General features: G+C 43.7%; 1 protein-coding gene across 1 annotated transcript; it reads right to left on the minus strand.

The window, feature by feature from the left end:
* Nucleotides 1-2689: 2689 nt before the first annotated feature.
* Nucleotides 2690-10507, minus strand: lfng (LFNG O-fucosylpeptide 3-beta-N-acetylglucosaminyltransferase). The gene is made up of 8 exons (XM_080487167.1): nt 10014-10507; nt 6062-6110; nt 5764-5866; nt 5524-5677; nt 5329-5414; nt 4847-5012; nt 4661-4746; nt 2690-4309 (listed from the first exon to the last, which is right to left on the minus strand). The coding sequence occupies exons 1-8, from the start codon at nt 10386-10388 to the stop codon at nt 4243-4245; spliced, it is 1086 nt and encodes a 361-aa protein (XP_080343293.1). The 5' UTR covers nt 10389-10507; the 3' UTR covers nt 2690-4242.
* Between the last annotated feature and the right edge of the window lie 6977 nt (nt 10508-17484).

A 17484-nucleotide genomic window follows, 5' to 3' on the forward strand; every position in this document is an offset into this window, starting at 1 on the left:
CATGCACAGTTCATTTTTCTTTTTTGACAAGATATATAATAGCCTTTTAATAATGTCTCACCGATAAACAGTGGCTGATAAACTGAGAGATTATAGAGGGGTTAGACTAAGATGTTAACGGTTTGATGTCTGTGTAAAAAGCCCTCCCCGTTGCAGCAAAAGATCGACCTGCTGCTCATCCAATTACTGTTTGCACATTCGCAGCTTGCCACTTCAATAATGCAAGAGTTTTACAGTTAAGCCTTCTGCCCTGTTTTCCCATGGGAGGCGAGCCAGGCGAGGCCTCCCTCTCTCTCTCTCTCTCTCTCTCTCTCTCTCTCTCTCTCTCTCTCTCTCTCTCTCTCTCTCTCTCTCTCTCTCTCTTCCCTCTCTTTCCCTCATTACAGCTGATCAAGACTTTATCATTAAAAATTATGTGACTTAAAACTTTAGATTTCTGACATTTTAGTGAAAATAAAGAGGACGTTAACACTGATGCGAGTGAGCAAGCGCTTTCGACACGTAAACGCCGGCTGATTTTCCCACTAGACGTCTGCGGAAGACAAAGCTGTGATTATGGTTTGCGGCGAGGATGTTTGCCGTCAGTAATTTGTCTCCCATGCAAGGTTTTGTTGATGGATCTGGAGCTCGGTGTCTGTCAGAGTTCATCCAGCTTGTGCCTCGCAAAACACCGACTTTATCCAGTTAAGTCTAATGAATGCAGGTTTTCTACTGTTTTATGACAGAGAGATTTTCAGATTTTTTTGGGGGGGGTGCGAAAGGGGTAACACTAAAGTCAGGTGACTCTTTTTTTTTTTTTTTTTTTCGTCGGCATGTAAAGCCTTTAATCAGAGCTCTCTGCTTGTTCCATTGCAACAAAAGATTCGGATCGTTTACTTAAATCAAAGTGGTAACACCGCCGTGTGAAACCCTAAAGTGCCTCTGACAACGCTGAGATACTGTAAAGTACTTCATGTGTACTTCATTCCATATTGTAACAGGGACCAGGAAACGTGAATCCAACTCTTTCACAGACTACTTGTGACTCAACATTTTGATTATCATTCAATGATTTGACTTATAAAACATTATTGAATTAAACCTAATAGACCCACAATAACTTTTTACCAAATAAAAAGTACATGGATGTACCTCACACTATGATTTATGCACCTAAGTATTTTAGTTCAACTTGATCTGTTGAAGTAAAATCTAAACTTTTCTTTCCGATCATAATTTTTCTAACCATTTTTCAATAAGGCTTAAAGGTTAAAATCAGCTGTTATTGATCACTGTGCAAATATTGTATTTGATATGCAGTTTCAGTGTGTTTAAAGTTAATTTGATTACAGTAATACATTGTAAATACTTTCCACTGCAGGTTACCTCATTGCACCAGTTTCTTATCATTTCAACAAGACAGTTTGTAATAAATTCTGCTATTAAGCAGACGAATTGAGAAATACCTGTTTTTCTCAATTCATTACAAATACTGTAAATCCAAAGTTATCACAAACTTGGAGACGGTCAATAATACGTTCATTTAATCCATTTAGAGATCTGCAACATGATCAAACTGCATTGATTGTACAACCTTGCTGCAGGACGACTCAGTAATAGTAATAAAACAAGACATCAACTCAATGCCACTTCAAACTCGACAATAAGAGTTTAACATTCATTACCGGTATGCTGCAACTTCCTCTCGAGTCTTCCTCTGGAACAGAATCGAACATTATTCCAGGTTTAGCATAAATTCACTGGATGCCTGTGTCTTTTAGGATTGATTTTTAGATTTTTTTTCTTTCTAAATTTAAGTTTTACATGAGCGTGTGCAATACTACGATGTCACTGCTGGTCCGAAGATGTTCCAAACTACTCTAAGGTCAGCTCAACATACCGAAGATGAAATATAACAAGTATGGTAAAGCGTCAATTTGGTTTTTTTGCTCCTTCAGTTTGGAACAAACAGAATCTTCCTTGGATGATTTCAAGAAACAGCTCAAGATGTTATCTTATGTCACTGCTTTTAATAAACATACTGGTTTTAAGTTATATTCTGCTTTAGTTCCAGTGTTTTAATTGTGGCTCTTCAAAGGCTTTGCATCATGTATGTGGTTTTAATGGTATCTTCTATCTTAATCTTGACTTTTGCTTTAACCTTCAATGTCTTGGTCTCGGTTAATACTACAGATTTCTTATTCCATGTGAAAGTCCTTGGGCTGAACATTGTATATGAAGGTACTATATAAATGAAAAACATACATCACTTTAAAGGTGAAGATGAGACTCTATTGACGATACAAAGCTGAATTAAAACGGTGATTGGATATAGTCTCAGACAGCTTTGTCACTCTGGAATAACCTGCATGGAAATATTTGTCTAACCTAATCTCGTCTCTTAAAAACAATTTAAATACTTTATTCAGTCTTAATCCGTCGCTCTATTTCTAATTGTGTGTTTTGGTTTAAAATCTGTGCTTCATTTGCTTTTCTGTAATGTGAAGCCCTTTACTTCAACAGGCGCTCGATTTATCATTCTAAACTTTGCTTTGTCAGAAAACCAGGATGTTCCTCTGTGACCACATTTGGTAATAAATCCAGAGCTCGTGTCATTAAACTGCATCTTCTGAAACCAGAATTCACTCGGATCCTCTTGAACTTGGGAGGGCAAGTCAAATAAAAAAAAAAAAACATGACCAAATATGTTCAGTTTCTCAGTGGTTATGCACTTTTATTCATCACTTCAGGTCCCACTGTGGGTCCCATGGTAGTTAATACCAGGATCAGCTCATAATCCCTGAGAAGCCAGTATTGGGAATGAACTGTTCGAACCCTCCAGATACTGGAGAATAAACACCACAGTCACTTAGCACAGTTCAAAGCGGAACAAATAATCATGTCCAGGTCATTAAAAGCATATGTAAACCACAACAGGGAAATTACATTCTAAGCATAAACAACCGCTACTTATTTAAACCGAAGGCACAGTATACAATACTGTAATCAAAATGGATAATGCAACCCAATATGGGTGAGGAATGACACGGAGGGACGCAACACCTCCATGTGGAAACACTGAAGCTGCTCTCACCTCGCAGGCCTCAACAGGAACCAGCCAGAATTACGTGTAAATGGGGGAAACATTCATGTTGACAATTAGCAAAGAGGCGCATCTTTGTGCAAACTAAGTATAGACTGCGGCTCGTATTATACATGTGGTTGTTCGCCCGAAACCCTTCCTTTACAGATAATTGGGGCTGCTATTTTTCCAAATGGTGTATACGCGAGCTAAAGCCGGTAATTCTCTGCTGTTGTACCTTGAGAGGTGAGGAGCAAACATCAGCACATTTGAAACACAGCTGTGCAATAAACAAACAACAACCCGAGACTTTTCAAAGCAATTCAAAAGGATGATTGTAACCCCAAGTCAAAATCTCTTCCACTCATTACTTTTCCCTGATTGTAACTAATGCAAGGACTCTTATTAAATACTTTTTTTTTTTTTTTTTTAAATCTAAATGAGTAAATGCGGAGATTTTGAGGGGTTAGTTTGTTAGTTCAGACACAAATCTGAGGCATATTGGTAAAAAGGTGTGAACTACATCAGTTCACCTTTAAAAATTTATCAAATAAGGAAAAAGTGCTTTGTCCTGATATACCTCAGAATAAGTGACCAAAAGATGCATTTGGAATTCTGCCAACTGCCAGCTCAAGTTATTTGGGGGGGGGGGGGGGGGGGGGGGGGGGGGTGTTAACACTGTCTGTTTTAAAGCACAAGTACATCTTCATATTAGAGAACTTGTCCGGAGTCATCAGCTAACTAAATAAAAGCCAATTGTACATGATAATAGCCCAAAGTCTGCAAACAGACTTGGATGGGTTAAAAGCGAAGGAGAGTTAACTAAAGCTGGCAAAAGGCTCCAATAAAACGACAATACATTCTATGAGAATTGCAGAAACATTTACAAGCAACATATACATGACAAAGCTCGACTGATTGCCTGCAAAAGCTAACGATGAAAGCGTCTTCCTGCCTCCGCCTGCGAGCGATACAGGGCGAGGCTCCTGGCTCCCGACAGGAAGGAATAGTCCCCGACCGAGGCGGGCCGCACAGCAGCCCAGTAAAACTACACATAAAGACCGCGCACAGCCACAGCGAGAACGCAGCGGCTGCACGGTCCAATACCAAAACACTGGTCCCCGCGAGCCTTTCAGATACCGAGGCACGACGGGGACGAGGATGAGAGAGGAGCGGTCGCCCTAGAAGGCAACCCGAGGGGGACACCACGGGGTGTCTGGGTACAGGAGACAGTGCACAGACTTGAACCTGGAAGACAGAGCAGAGAGACCGGAGTCAGATCTGTGGAGTCGAGTCAAATACAAACTACTGCATCCTGTTACGGCACCATGAAAAAACCAGCCAATGTCCATTACATTCCATTACATTCCATTACACAGCCCCTCTACTTCCAAGTGTTTTTTATCAGAAATGTATTGTTTTCTATTGAGTTTCAGAAAAGCCTTGAAAACGGTTCAATAACCAAACAATATTATGTAAAAAGATTACATGGTAAAAAGGCAAGAATAATCCCTAAGCTGCAGTTAATTCCTTTTTTTCTCTGCACTAATACTCCTGGGCATTTGTTTCATGAGGCCTCCAAGGCAGAGCGTTTCTTACCTCGATGGATCCTCCTCTACAGGAAAAGCTCCTTTCAAATTGATGATGTTGCTCTTGTTTTCAAACATCCCATAACTGAGCGTGATCTGGAGGAAAAACAACAATGAGAAAAGGACGAAACCCTCATGCTGATCTGACAAATAGTACAAGAAGCTTTTTATATATCTTTCTTTTTTATATTTTTACCTGCTTGTGGATCTCAGATCTCGACACCTGTTGCAGGTTTTCCAGGTGGGAGTGAAACAGGTTGCTGCGGGTCAGCGGGACCCCCAGGACGGACTCGATGATGTAGCCGATGGTGCAGTCGTCAGGCAGACGGATCTTCTCTGCCGTGTTCATAAAGTGACCACCACTGAAAAGACGCAAAGTAAAAACCCGTTAACGTTGTTGTGACACACCTGTTGAGGATTTCTGTCGAGCTAAAGGTTGTCAATAAGCTCCAATTGTTAAATCGACTTAAAGCACATAGTTTACGCTCCAATAACAAGGTTTATTCTAAGTTTATGACCAACAGCACCCACTAGTGGCCAAACCTGAAAACTACAGTGCATCATGTTCAAAATGCTGCCATTTAAACGCAAAATTATTTGAAACAAAAACGCAAAAACAATATGTTTTCCCTTCAAACACCGTCGTGTAAACTTGGGCCAAAAACATTCGTCTCTTACCTGGCCCATGGACTCATCTTCAGAGCCAGACCGCGACTCACACAGAAACCGGCTCCTCCAGTAGCAAACCAGAAATTCACTGGCTTCTATGGAAAAAAAAAAAAAGAAGTGAGAATACGTACAGTATTATCAGATCAGTAACCTACAGTAAGATATTTAAAAATCTCGGTCACGAGAAGTTGCTCGTCTCCGTACCATTTTATTGTCGCCCAGCCTCTCCGTGGCCTCGATGGGCCGGTCCAGGCTGGGTTTACCGATGTACATGTCTTGTGTGTGGGGGTACTGAGACAGGTGCTTCACCAGAGTCCGAACGTTCACGTAGTTGTCATCGTCGACGTGACAGAACCACCTGAGAAGCAGAAATATTGTTAGATCTGGGCGTATTTAAACTAACGCACCATTCAGTGGTAAAATAAAAGGCCAGCTGATGCTCACTTTTTCCCAGACTCGATGAACTTGTCATATTCCACGGCCATCTTGCAGGACAGAGCTTGCCGACTATGAGCCGCAGAGCAGTTGGTGTTGATTGCGTGACTCCCTGTGGCAGCAAAAGACAGAAATGGTGTTGATGTAATCGACAAAAGGAGGCCGAATATGTAAATACCATCTTTCATTGAGGAAAAAAAGCTCAAAGCAAAATATTAATGGCATCGAGCTTAATATAACTGGTCTTTTTTTTCTTAAAACAAGTACATCTCTGTTCCCCACGTGAGATTCCCCTCATAAAACTCACCGATTTTCTTTTTCAGCTCCTCATCCTCTCCATCCGTGAAGATGTACGTCTGCGGGGGAAAAACAAGAGAAATCACAGATAAGTGGAGTTGCCCCTCAAACTCATAAAATCACAGCCCACTTTGGGCCGATCATGTGAAGTGGTCACACGATCAGATTCGACAGCGCCTTCGCCCTCACATCGCAGTCGGTGTGATTAGCATCAATCAACGTGCCTTTTATGCAGTGGAAAATGCATCGAGTTAAACAGCCCCCTGCTCTAATAAAGGCCTTTTGTGCCGCCTTTTACTCTCTCCATGGCAACTACGCAGCCGCCCCAAAGCATCCCAGACAAACAACAAAGGCGGAGGCAGACTGTCCGCCTCCCACACACACCCCATTCATGTGGCACATCCTGACTGAACCCCCCCCCCCACCCTAATGGACCGGCTGCCAGGCTGCAGCACGTCGCACACAGCTGAAACTGTATCAGGAAAATGTTACAGTCAGCACAGGCTGGATGGAATAAAAGATTATTATCCGCAGTCCACTCTGACATTATCGCTGTGCGACTGCCAAACTTAAAAGGTTAGAAAGGCTGAAACCACAGGACTGCCTGTTGAATGTAGCAATTGTCAAAGCAGTCAACAACAAAGGGCACCTAACATGAACAAGCATTTTAAAAGAAGCATGGAGGGAGGGGGGATTAGATGCCTCTTTATAACTCACACCGAGCAGGTGCAAGCTGGTGAATAGTGGTGATGAAAAGGCGGCTGCCCCCGGGCTTTGTAACTGCCAGTGGTGTGTTTACTCTTCACCTCAGGTGAAGGCAGCACCTGCCGAACGCCACGCTGCCTTATCTGTGCCACGTGTCTCTACATGCCAGGTCGTGGCGCCTCGACCCCGAACAACTGAGCGCTGTGTGTCAGCTGCACAACCCCTTCCTGTGAGTCGTCCGGCCAGCGGCACGCCTGTGCTGTGCGTCCATGAACAGGATGCTAATTTTACAAGAATTAAAATAAAAAGGAGACAAACGAAGGTCTACTTTTTTGGGGGGGGGCGGAGGTGGAAACAAAGACTGGAGCAGTTTGTGGAACAAATTCTGAGCAGATGCTGCTCGACGCTGCAGCCATGAGCCTGTATTTGTTTAAGAAAAGACGGTGGTTTCACTGGTGAAGGGATCAGAGGCTGGCGCTGTTTGCTTTAAAGCCACATTGAATGGACGGCCTAATCACTGAGGCAGCTGCAAGAGCTGCCCGGGCACTCGCACAGAGACAGGGAGGGAGGGAGGGAGGGAGGACGGGGTGATGGGTGTAGGGGTGTCTCATTGCTGATTAGTAAATCGAAAACCGTGTGTGGCCATTCAGTCCCCCCAACCCCACCCCCCCAGGCCACATGCACAACCAGAGCCTCTTCAATAGAACAATGCTGCACGTTTTCATGCTGGGTAAAGTCTCAACTGGGTAAATTCTCAATGTGTTTGCCAGCATTTGCATACAGCTGCAGGAGTTAACCAAAGAAAAAACTTCAGACAAAGATCTCTTGTTCTCTCACCGTTTTTCAAATGAAAAGGCAAAAAAAAAAAAAATAAATTACTTTCAGAGAATACTAATTTTTGAGATGGTTGTGTGTGAAGTGCAGATAAGAGGCTAGAGGGCCCACAGGGCGAGGAGGACGAGGAGGAGGAGGAGATGAAGGGGTGTGGTGACCCTGTGCTCCTGAACACAGGACGCACTGGCACGGCCCCGTCTGAGCCGACGTGGTGCCGAGCTGGCTGTCTCCAGCTTCCCAGGAAGGAAGGGCACCGGGCTACAGTCTTTAAATCGACCGCCTCCACCCAGACTCCTTCCCCGTCCTGTCTCGGACATTTAAAAGCATCTCGGCCCATTTCATCAAGACAAAAGGAGAGGAATGAGACAAATACCAGACGATCTTCCAGAGTAGTAAAACTGTGCGTCTGTGTAGAAACAATCCTCACGAATGGGCACAGAATCCCAACACTGAGCTTTTTACCCATGAATGACAACCACCCACTTTCTGCCCACTTGTACTTTACTACTTCGAGCCGAAGCCATTTGATCAACTCAACTGCAGCGCCAAGTTTTTTTTTTTTCTTCCCCTGAAGCCTAAAAGCACTCATTGTTGAAGTGTTGGCTAATTGTGGTCCTCTTAAGACAGGAATGTATGGCACACTACCATGAAGATGTCAGTGCCAGCTGTCCAGACGCTAGAAAATGAATCTGCCCTCTGATAAAAAAAGCTGCCACTGGCTCGTAGTGCGAGATCAGGAAGAGGAAGAAACAGAAGGGGATGGAGGAGGCTTTCTGGAGCACAAGCCCCCCATTCAGACGGCAGCTATTCACATACAGATAGCAAGTGGTGGGATTTACAAAAACCTGGTATTTATGTGCTCAATGGGCTCAAAGATTAAGAAGGCCACAGGCGCTATGTGTCAACGCAGCTATCACAGAGATAATCTCTCCTCCCTGATCTCACACAAACAGCAACAGATAGCAACTCCCATCTGGACGCAACTTTAAAAAAGTCTCCCTGCAAACTGTAAAGTACCAGATTTCTTCTTTGTCCAAAAATATCACATGGGACCCCTTGTGTGTGCGGAAATAAAATAAAAAATTTAAATTTAAAAAAAGGGGGGATCTAAACTCCGCAGATGTTCATCAGCTGAGCGTGAGAATCAAACCTGAGCGCAGAGGATGGCCATATGTACATGGTGGGAACTGGGAGCATCATATGGCTGGCATTAAGGCTGTCCTTTGTTCAGAGTCCCCCCCCCCCCGACCACCTGGCACCCTTCCTCCAGGAACTCCCTCTTGCATTGTGGCGCTTTAGTCGGTCCTTTTCTGTGCACACAGCCACGCACCAGCTGCCTGCCTACGACAGCGCCGCTGTTCGCTCTGCAGTGGACTCACTCACATCATCACTGCAAGGAATCACAACCAATTAGCACTTCACATAAGAGCGGGCGTTTTTAATCATTAACACAAGCCAGGCAGGTGATTGTGTCTAATGATTACTTCTGCTCCAACAAGTGACGGCTAAGTGATTGTGACAGCCTATTATTTTTATTACAATGACATCAAACACCTTATGAGAGAAGATCTCTGCACAAACTCCACCGATGCTGAAAACCTTGAGTGTGACGGCACCCGGGGCAAATTAAAAAGACTTCATAAAAAAAAAAAATCAGTTTGACGAGCCACGGTTTACCTCAAACTACATCTTTGTGCACAGTCTAAAGAAGCGTGGTTCTCAAGGGTGCGTTTTTATACTCGGCGTGGCATTCCCAGCCTCGGCTTGCCTATAGATGCACCCCTTTGTCCCAGGCATCCCCTTAACGAAGCCCCCCGATTTCCCCGTCCCTCCAGTAAGCCTGACCCAGACTCAGCTCCCACGTTCCCATGGAGAGAGGGGAGACAAGGGGCTGGGAAAGCTTTTCTTCCCCCTTCAGAAAGACGCTTTGTTAGTGCTGGAAGGGGGACAGCGCTGGAGTCGGTGCTGTGAAGCATCCATTGCACCCGGGGCATTCACAGGGACACCCGAAAAGAGGAGGAATAATAGAGAGTGGGGAGAGAGGAGGGGGGTTTGAAAAAGGGGAGAAGAGGGGGTCCTGAAACTGCTCCCTCCATTCTCAGGGACATCACTCAAGAGGAGAATAAAAAGTGACAGAGCGGAGGAAATTCAGCACGATTATCAGGGGTTGTGGGGCAATTTCAGTGTGTCACCTGGTGACAAGGAGGTGGGGGTGGGAGGGGTGGAGGAGTGGAGTACAGTCAATCTCCATCAAAGAGGCATCACCTGCATGTTTGCAGTGGATCAACAACAAGTCACATTACCCCACAAATAAGCAACTCATCCAAACATCCCAAATTGCAGTCTGTGCATGCAAAGGTTGATAATTAATGTAAACTTTTTAATAATGCATCAAATATTGCCCTTGCATATTTAATGTATACCTGTTGCATGTTTCTGGAGATCCACGTGTCCAGGAGCAGGTTCAGTCTGGACTGGTGGAACTTCTTGGTGGTCTTCACTGCGATGAAGATGTCCTCCGGGCTGATGTCCTCGGCTGCGGGGGGGTCCGCGGAGGACCGCGCGGGCTTCGCCACCTCCCTGCGTCCGCGGGTCAGCTTGGTGAAGTACGCCGAGAAGCCGTTCTTATCCCGGGCGCTCGCGTCCTGGAGCAGAGCGCGCATCCCGGGCTCCTCTGCGTTCGCGCGCCCCTCCACCCGGACCCGGTGATGCTGCACGGCCACCAGCACGAGCAGCACGCACAGGCACGCCGTGCACGCGACGGAGATCGCCGTATTCTTCCCATTATTCTTCAACATTGTTGAAAATTAAAAATAAAAAAGCGACTAAAAGCTAAGGTTCACTTCGAGACGCACAGTCCATATGGTTCAACTTACGGGACGTAGGATCCGTGACGGTGCATCGCTGGAAAGCGTCTGAGTGACCAGTCATGTGGGGTAATATAAAAGCTTCCGAGGTGGCCACGCCTTGTGGGCGGGGCTTACGCCATGCCGCTGTCTATTATGGACTAAAGGAGGCGCGGTTAAAATCCATTCTCGTGTACGATGTTGAACCATCTTCAAATTTTGTTTTCATTCACATAAATTGAGTCTGAATATTAGGAAAACTGAACTGATGGATTTTGGAAAACAAACTGGTGGAGATATTGATCTTAAAGAGTAAAATACAAAAATGGTTATCGGTAGAAGTCATGGTGATCACATGTATTGTTCTTCCTGATGTAGAGACTGACATTGAAGACACATAAATATCAACTAATCATTCAACAGAAACAAGCTGTAGGCATCATAAACTAAAGTTATTATGATTCTGGGGAACTCAGTGGTGTACAGGTGAGTTCCCTCATAAGAAAGTAGGTGTGAAACATCACCCTTGTGTGTGCAGATTGCATGCTCTCCCTGTGAATGGTTTTTCTCCAAGTGCTCCAGATTACTTCCAAAAACATGCATTCAATTTGAAAGGCAAACCAAGATTTCTTTCCCTATAGAGCAGGGGATTGTCAATGCTGGGCCTTGAGAGCCAGTGTCCTGTGAGTTTTAGTTTCTTTGTTTGTCCAGGCAGCACTAGAAGGGAAGATAAAGTTAGGGGGCATCTGGATTTGAACCAGAGACCTCTTGATCTGCAGTCAAATGCTCTACCACTGAGCTATACCCCCTCATACACACTTCCCTCTGATATTGGCTGATGTAGTCCTTACTATGAGATACTATAAGTTTCTCACTGCGCACATGTTTTCACAAATTCACCCTCAATCTTTTGATTTGATGAAAATGCTCAAAAATCCTCGCAACAACATTGCTGGCCTCCATTACAATATCACTGATCTCTTAACTTGAGTGTTATTGTATACCCTACAAATGAGTTCAAACAAGTTGTGCAATTTAAAGTAAATCAACCAAAGAGCAATACTTTTTACAAGAGTTACAGGAAAAGTAAGCAGGAATTGCTCATAATTGTTGTAGACTGATATTTATTTTAGAATCTCCATTTTTAAAGTGCATTTTCACCACACCAGCAGCCTCATGGTGCTTGACCCTCTGAGGAACATTCACTGATTCACACTCACAGCGGCAACAATGGCGACAGCTGCCATGCAAGGTGCTCAGCCTCCACTGGGAGCAATTTGGGGTTCAGCGTCTTGCCCAGGGACACCTCCACAGGGCAAGACAGGCGATCAAACCATCAACTTGGGAATGAAAAACAACATACTCTGTTTAAATCGCAAAAAGTTTGAACTCTGTGCCCTTTATTGGCGCCATCCCTTTGCTTTGAAACTACAGTCTAGGATAGAAAAAGAGAAAAGAAAAAAAAAACATCCTATGATTCCATAAAACTGACTCCCAAAAAGAGATACGTCAAAAAAAAGATAGAGAGAGAGAGAGTAAGAAATCCTAATATATGATATATACACTAGCAAAAAGTACAAACAAAGCACACATGGAACAAAATGATAAAGAAACAATATTCAATTGATTAATAATCTGAATTAATGTTTGAGAATATCCAGATTTTTCTGCGATTGTAGCTCTTCTGGTTCTTTCAGCAACTTCAAGTGTAAATTTTTGCTTGATTCTTATGGTAATGCTAAAACTATGGTGGAAAGTGACGAGATTCTCCAAATTGGAATTTCACTTTCATTTAAAAAAAAAAAAATTCTGATGGGTGAAGCTATTCGAACACAACCAAGTATGAGGTGGGTGTTTGCTGCACAAACAGGCCCCATTGTTCTTCATTGACCTTGCGAGGACTCTAAACAGTTGGCCATTCCCGAACACTTGTTATTCAAATTTTGGCTCTCGCAACTGAGTGCCGTCTGCTGCTGGGACGCCGACCAAAAGCACACAAGTTCCATTCAGAGCGATGCGCAGCTGGTGGAGGCTCAGTAACCCCAACGCCCAGCAGCAATCAACACATCCAATTCATATTAAATTCATTCATTTCCATCAGAGATATGATAGCACTGACCAAGTGATGCAGATACTCGTCAGTTAATAACTATTTATCAGGTGAGAACCGTTGGATCGGGGGAAAGAGATTCCGGAGTTCCACAGTGAGTGGACATGGTATCAAGCAAAGCTTCAGGCCTCCTTGAAATCACTGGATCAACATCCCATTTGTAATCAAAAGCAACAAAGACTTATTTCCCACTGCAGGTGTTTAATTCTTTACAACTCGATTACGTGCTTAACATAACTTACCTTTCTGTTTTCTATCATCTAACAAGACCTTCTGTTAGCCTTTTGAAAACGAGCACAGAAAGCGGTCTGAAAAACGCACAAGAAACCAGGCCGAGGGGGCCGTCTCTGTGGCCTCCATTCTCCTTCGATCAAGCAGCTCTTTCTTTCTTTCTGCTGGGCTCGCCAGCCATTCGTCCCACCTTGGAAACTGTTTCAGGCCCTTTGGGTTTTGTGAAAACAATGTCAGTTGTTAAAATGGCAAGTGAAAAAGCAACGCTTTCCAGCTCCAGCTTCACCCACATCCTTACTTCTCAGTTTATTCCAACCTTTTGCTGAAACCCGCCGACATGCTTTCTTGTCCCTTTTGAAATCGCTCCCCCACGCAACTATTACCTCCCCCTTTGACCTCCCCCTTCAAATACATTACTGCAGAATACCAGGAAGATGAAATCTGGTTTCTCCTGACAAGCCCACTTCCTCACCATGGTGCCCACAAACCCACAAATAAACACCACAATACGCTTGGGTTCTGCCGCTGATTGCATCAGCATGTCAGATCTGAGCTCAGACAGTGTAATTAAAGGGCTTGCTATTTATAGTTCTCAGCACAAAGATGATTGAATGTGGATGTCGTACGGCAGGTAAACAGTCTCTGTGTCACAACATGCCACAGCTGCCTGGAAACACATGTTCACATTCACCCTGTATGGATCCAGCATGTTGAAAAAAAAAAACACACGCAACATGGAAGACATTAGCTCAAAGCTGCAGCTTTGTCTTCAAGATCACAACGTTTCCTTTTATCTCAGAATGCACTCTGTTTTACGTTCCTCTGGGCCGTTTACCCATTGTTTCTGCTCTTTAAAACCTTTTTTAATTTGTGGGGAAAAAACAGAATTCCACTTGCAAGATTCAAAGTGAAAGGATTGAGCTTCATTTTGAAGGAAGAATTAATTAAGTATAAGTGATACTGAGAATAGGGGAAGAATTCCCTTAACTCGTAAAGTCCCATAGAATCCTAGGACATGAGCAAGATAAGTCCAACACTTTTCAAAGAACCATGGAGATGCAAGGGAGCATCTGGATTTGAACCAGAGACCTCTTGATCTGCAGTCAAATGCTCTACCACTGAGCTATACCCCCTCACAGCAGAGTTACAGGACAAGCGTCTTGAACACATTGGAGTTCGAGGGTCACACTCATACTTTGCAATTTCATCTTGACTTGGCTGGACCGGTAAAGTAGTGCCATGATAACCATTTTAATTCAAACTTTAAAGTTTTTCCGTGTTGTGGCAAAGCACATGCAAGATAAAAATGTCTTTATTTTCATGAAATCAAGCAATTACTTTGGAAAATGACTACAATCTCAACATGAAGGAAACTTTTATGAAACCTTCTGGTTAAAAACAGTAAATTGTTGAAGGAAAATAAAACCTCTCCTATCGCTGTTGCATTATCAGTGGTTTTATAAACTCACCCTGACGGCATGGCTGTGAGGCTAATCTTTAATGGCAGCGTCACTGAAATCTCCGCTCGGGTCTCAGTGGCTGTGTTTTGTCTCCTGTGAGGAATGTACTTAAAAAATTTATGTTTTCTTTTTTTTAATAATTCTTTTTTTCTGTTTTTATAATTTGCTTAGTGGTATGTTTGACAGCCCTGATGTGAGAAGTGGAAAACGAATTCTCAATGTACAAAGGTGAAAACAGGCTTTTCATTTAAACTATTATTTTGACAGGGCCCTCTTGTCAACATCCACTTACATTGATTACTGTCGGACTTTAAATAAAACTGTTCCTGTATATGGTTTCTATAGGTCTGAACAAAGACTTTTAAAGAATCTGAAATGTAATGAGTATACTCCGATGACCCTCAGCGATGAGTGCTGAGCGGTGGGATCAGTCCTCACTTCTGTTTATTTTCCCATCACGGACACACTATCTCTGATGGGATTACAGGTCACACCAGAAGTGAGAGCCAGGGGACCGGGCGTCCTCCTCAGAACTTGGCTTCAGTTTCCATCATCATGCAACATAAGAGGAAGCTCTCCAAGGACCCTGGCTGGGAACACGTTCAGCTGCTCAGGAGACAAGCAAATAACAACCAGCTTTGACTGATCTGCAGGGAGAGTTCCCACAGATCAGAGACCGCCTCCTTCAGGTAAACACTAATGAGCAGGAGAGCGCTGGAACCGGATCGATGCTTGAAATTAAGACAATATATTAGAAACATGGAGAATATAAAAAATGGATTGAATCATCATTTTAGTAGTAATTTATTTTATTTACAAAACTATTACCTAACTTCATCAGTGAGAATAATTTGACCGATTATACAAATAATTGATTTAGGAAACACAATCAAGTCTAATGTGATCATTGATTAGGATATAAAGGGTTTGCACCAAGGGTTCACAGTTGTACAAGTTACTAAAAACTACTCATTGATTACAGTTGGTTACTTTTAAGAAAAAGTTGTGGCATTACTTCATCAATAATTGAAAATACTACGATAAGGAAGTCTTCCTAGTTTTATTATTGAATTCTTTCATTCAACACGATGTGGGGCAGTCTGACGTCTTGATTTATTCACTACATTTAAATGAAATTGCATCAGATTTAAGACCCAATAACAGGACAAAGCACCTCAAAACAGCTGAGACGAGCTCATACCTCAATTGGACATGCGGATGTTTATTCAGTGTGCAGGCTCATGTTAATGCTCACTTGCCAGAGGTTGTTGTGTGATCACTGTGGGTCCCTGAACGAGGCGCTTAAACCAAAACGCTGCACAGTCACTGCACACTGCTCCTGAGAGTTTGGAGTACGGGGAACAAACTTTGCTGCATAAATGAAAGACCCTTCTCACTAACTTGTCCGAGTTAAAGGACAATGAGGTGCTGCTTCTATAGTAAGCAGGGGATTAAAGATGAACAATAGCAGCGTTTCCACTGTCTATACAGAGACCGGCCCCAAATGTTTAAAAAAAAAAGTGGCGTTTGCCTCCATATATACAATGGCGGAGTCGGAACTTTGTCAAAAAGTTCCACCTTGGGAGCCGTTTCCAAAGAGTTATGTTTTCAAGCTACACTGTTCATTGTCAAGTCAGATCATTGTTGTGATACAGCAGCCCTCTTTGTTTCACAGCAGCTCCATTCTTCTCTTCATTGTACAAACCCACTTATTGTTACGAGTAACAAGATATTCACTAGAGACCCTTCAGGTTTGAATTTCCACCAGGAGCTCCACGAACTCCAGGGACCTCTAAAAGCTGTTGGCGGCTGAGTTATTTCCATATCATATTGTAAATTTAAAGAGGTAGGAAGTCAGTTGTTGCCCATCCAAGAAAAGCCTGTTACAAAGTCCCTCGTGTTGCATCAAATGGCCCTTTCCCTAGTCTGTGGATTCTTTTTCACTGTAGCCTCTCGCTGTCTTTCTGGGACTTCCATTGCGAGGTCAGTCATTGATGTACTTGAAACTGTTGGTTGGGTTCTCTTGTCAGGCCCTTTTCCAATTGTCGCTTCAAAACATGGAGTGTGTGAACTGCTGCAGAGGCGCTGCGAATAATCGTCTTTGTTTTCACATGAAAACAGTTTATTTGCCGCTGTAAGAGTGAGTTAACTTTTGATTTTCTGCAGGATGTATCAGTAGCCATACTGTTTGCTTTATGCTTCCTGGGTAAATAAGCTCAGTCCTTCGAGCCAGGGGAGATTTCTGCAGCGGAGGAGGAACACTGGACTCTTCAGATCCAATGAAAACAGGAAATTCACAGTTGGTGGCTGATGTCCTATTTTGAAGACCCATCTCCCGTCCCTCCCAACCCCGTCGCATCCACTCCCTTCACACTCGCCTCTTCATAACCAGGATAACCCAAAACCATTTGCATAACTGCTCAGACCTTCTCGTCACCCCCTCCTGCCCTACTTCCACTCCGTCAACCTAATGCCTCCCAGCACTCTCGCTTTGCAACAGCTCCCATTGTCCATATCAAATAATCAGCACATTTAAATGGCAAGAGTCCTGTCTGGTCTCCAAACTTACAAGTTTGGTTCCCAACACTGACGTACTTAGTGGGAACGATGAGGGACACGTTGTTTGGCTTACTATTTGTGGTCTGCCGGTGTTACGGGGGGCTTTATGTTGTGAAACATGACGAGGTGCGGAGATATGATCTGTGTGTGTATAATGGTGAAAGAATGGGGCTGCGGGATGTGATACTGTGGAAATGACAGGGCAGTCCGATGTGTCAGACTCTCACGGGACGGCACGCTGCACACAGTGAAACCTCAGCACTTTCCCACCGGGGCCAAGTGTGATGCGGGTGTTACAGATTGTGTCACTTCTATTTATTCTCGCCGAGGACATCTGAATGACCACAGACATGTGGGTTTACTCAAGAGTTCGCTGAAAATAGCTTGAACTACATTTTAGAATAGGATCCAACGTCAAGACGGAAAGCACAGAGGAACTTCATATCTTCACTTTAACAGATGAATAAGGTGACTTAGAGGTGAATCAACCCATATTTCATCAACAGTAGAGGAGGGGGTATAGCTCAGTGGTAGAGCATTTGACTGCAGATCAAGAGGTCTCCGGTTCAAATCTGGATGCCCCCTGATTTTTAGGTGTACATGAAATATACACAAAGATGTCACACATGATGTTTAGAAACATTGAAGACTAAGATTTGTCAGCGATGAAATTATCACTGGTAAACAC

This window comes from Lipophrys pholis (genome assembly GCF_963383615.2).
Source record: "Lipophrys pholis genome assembly, chromosome: 19".
Lineage (NCBI taxonomy): Eukaryota > Metazoa > Chordata > Actinopteri > Blenniiformes > Blenniidae > Lipophrys > Lipophrys pholis.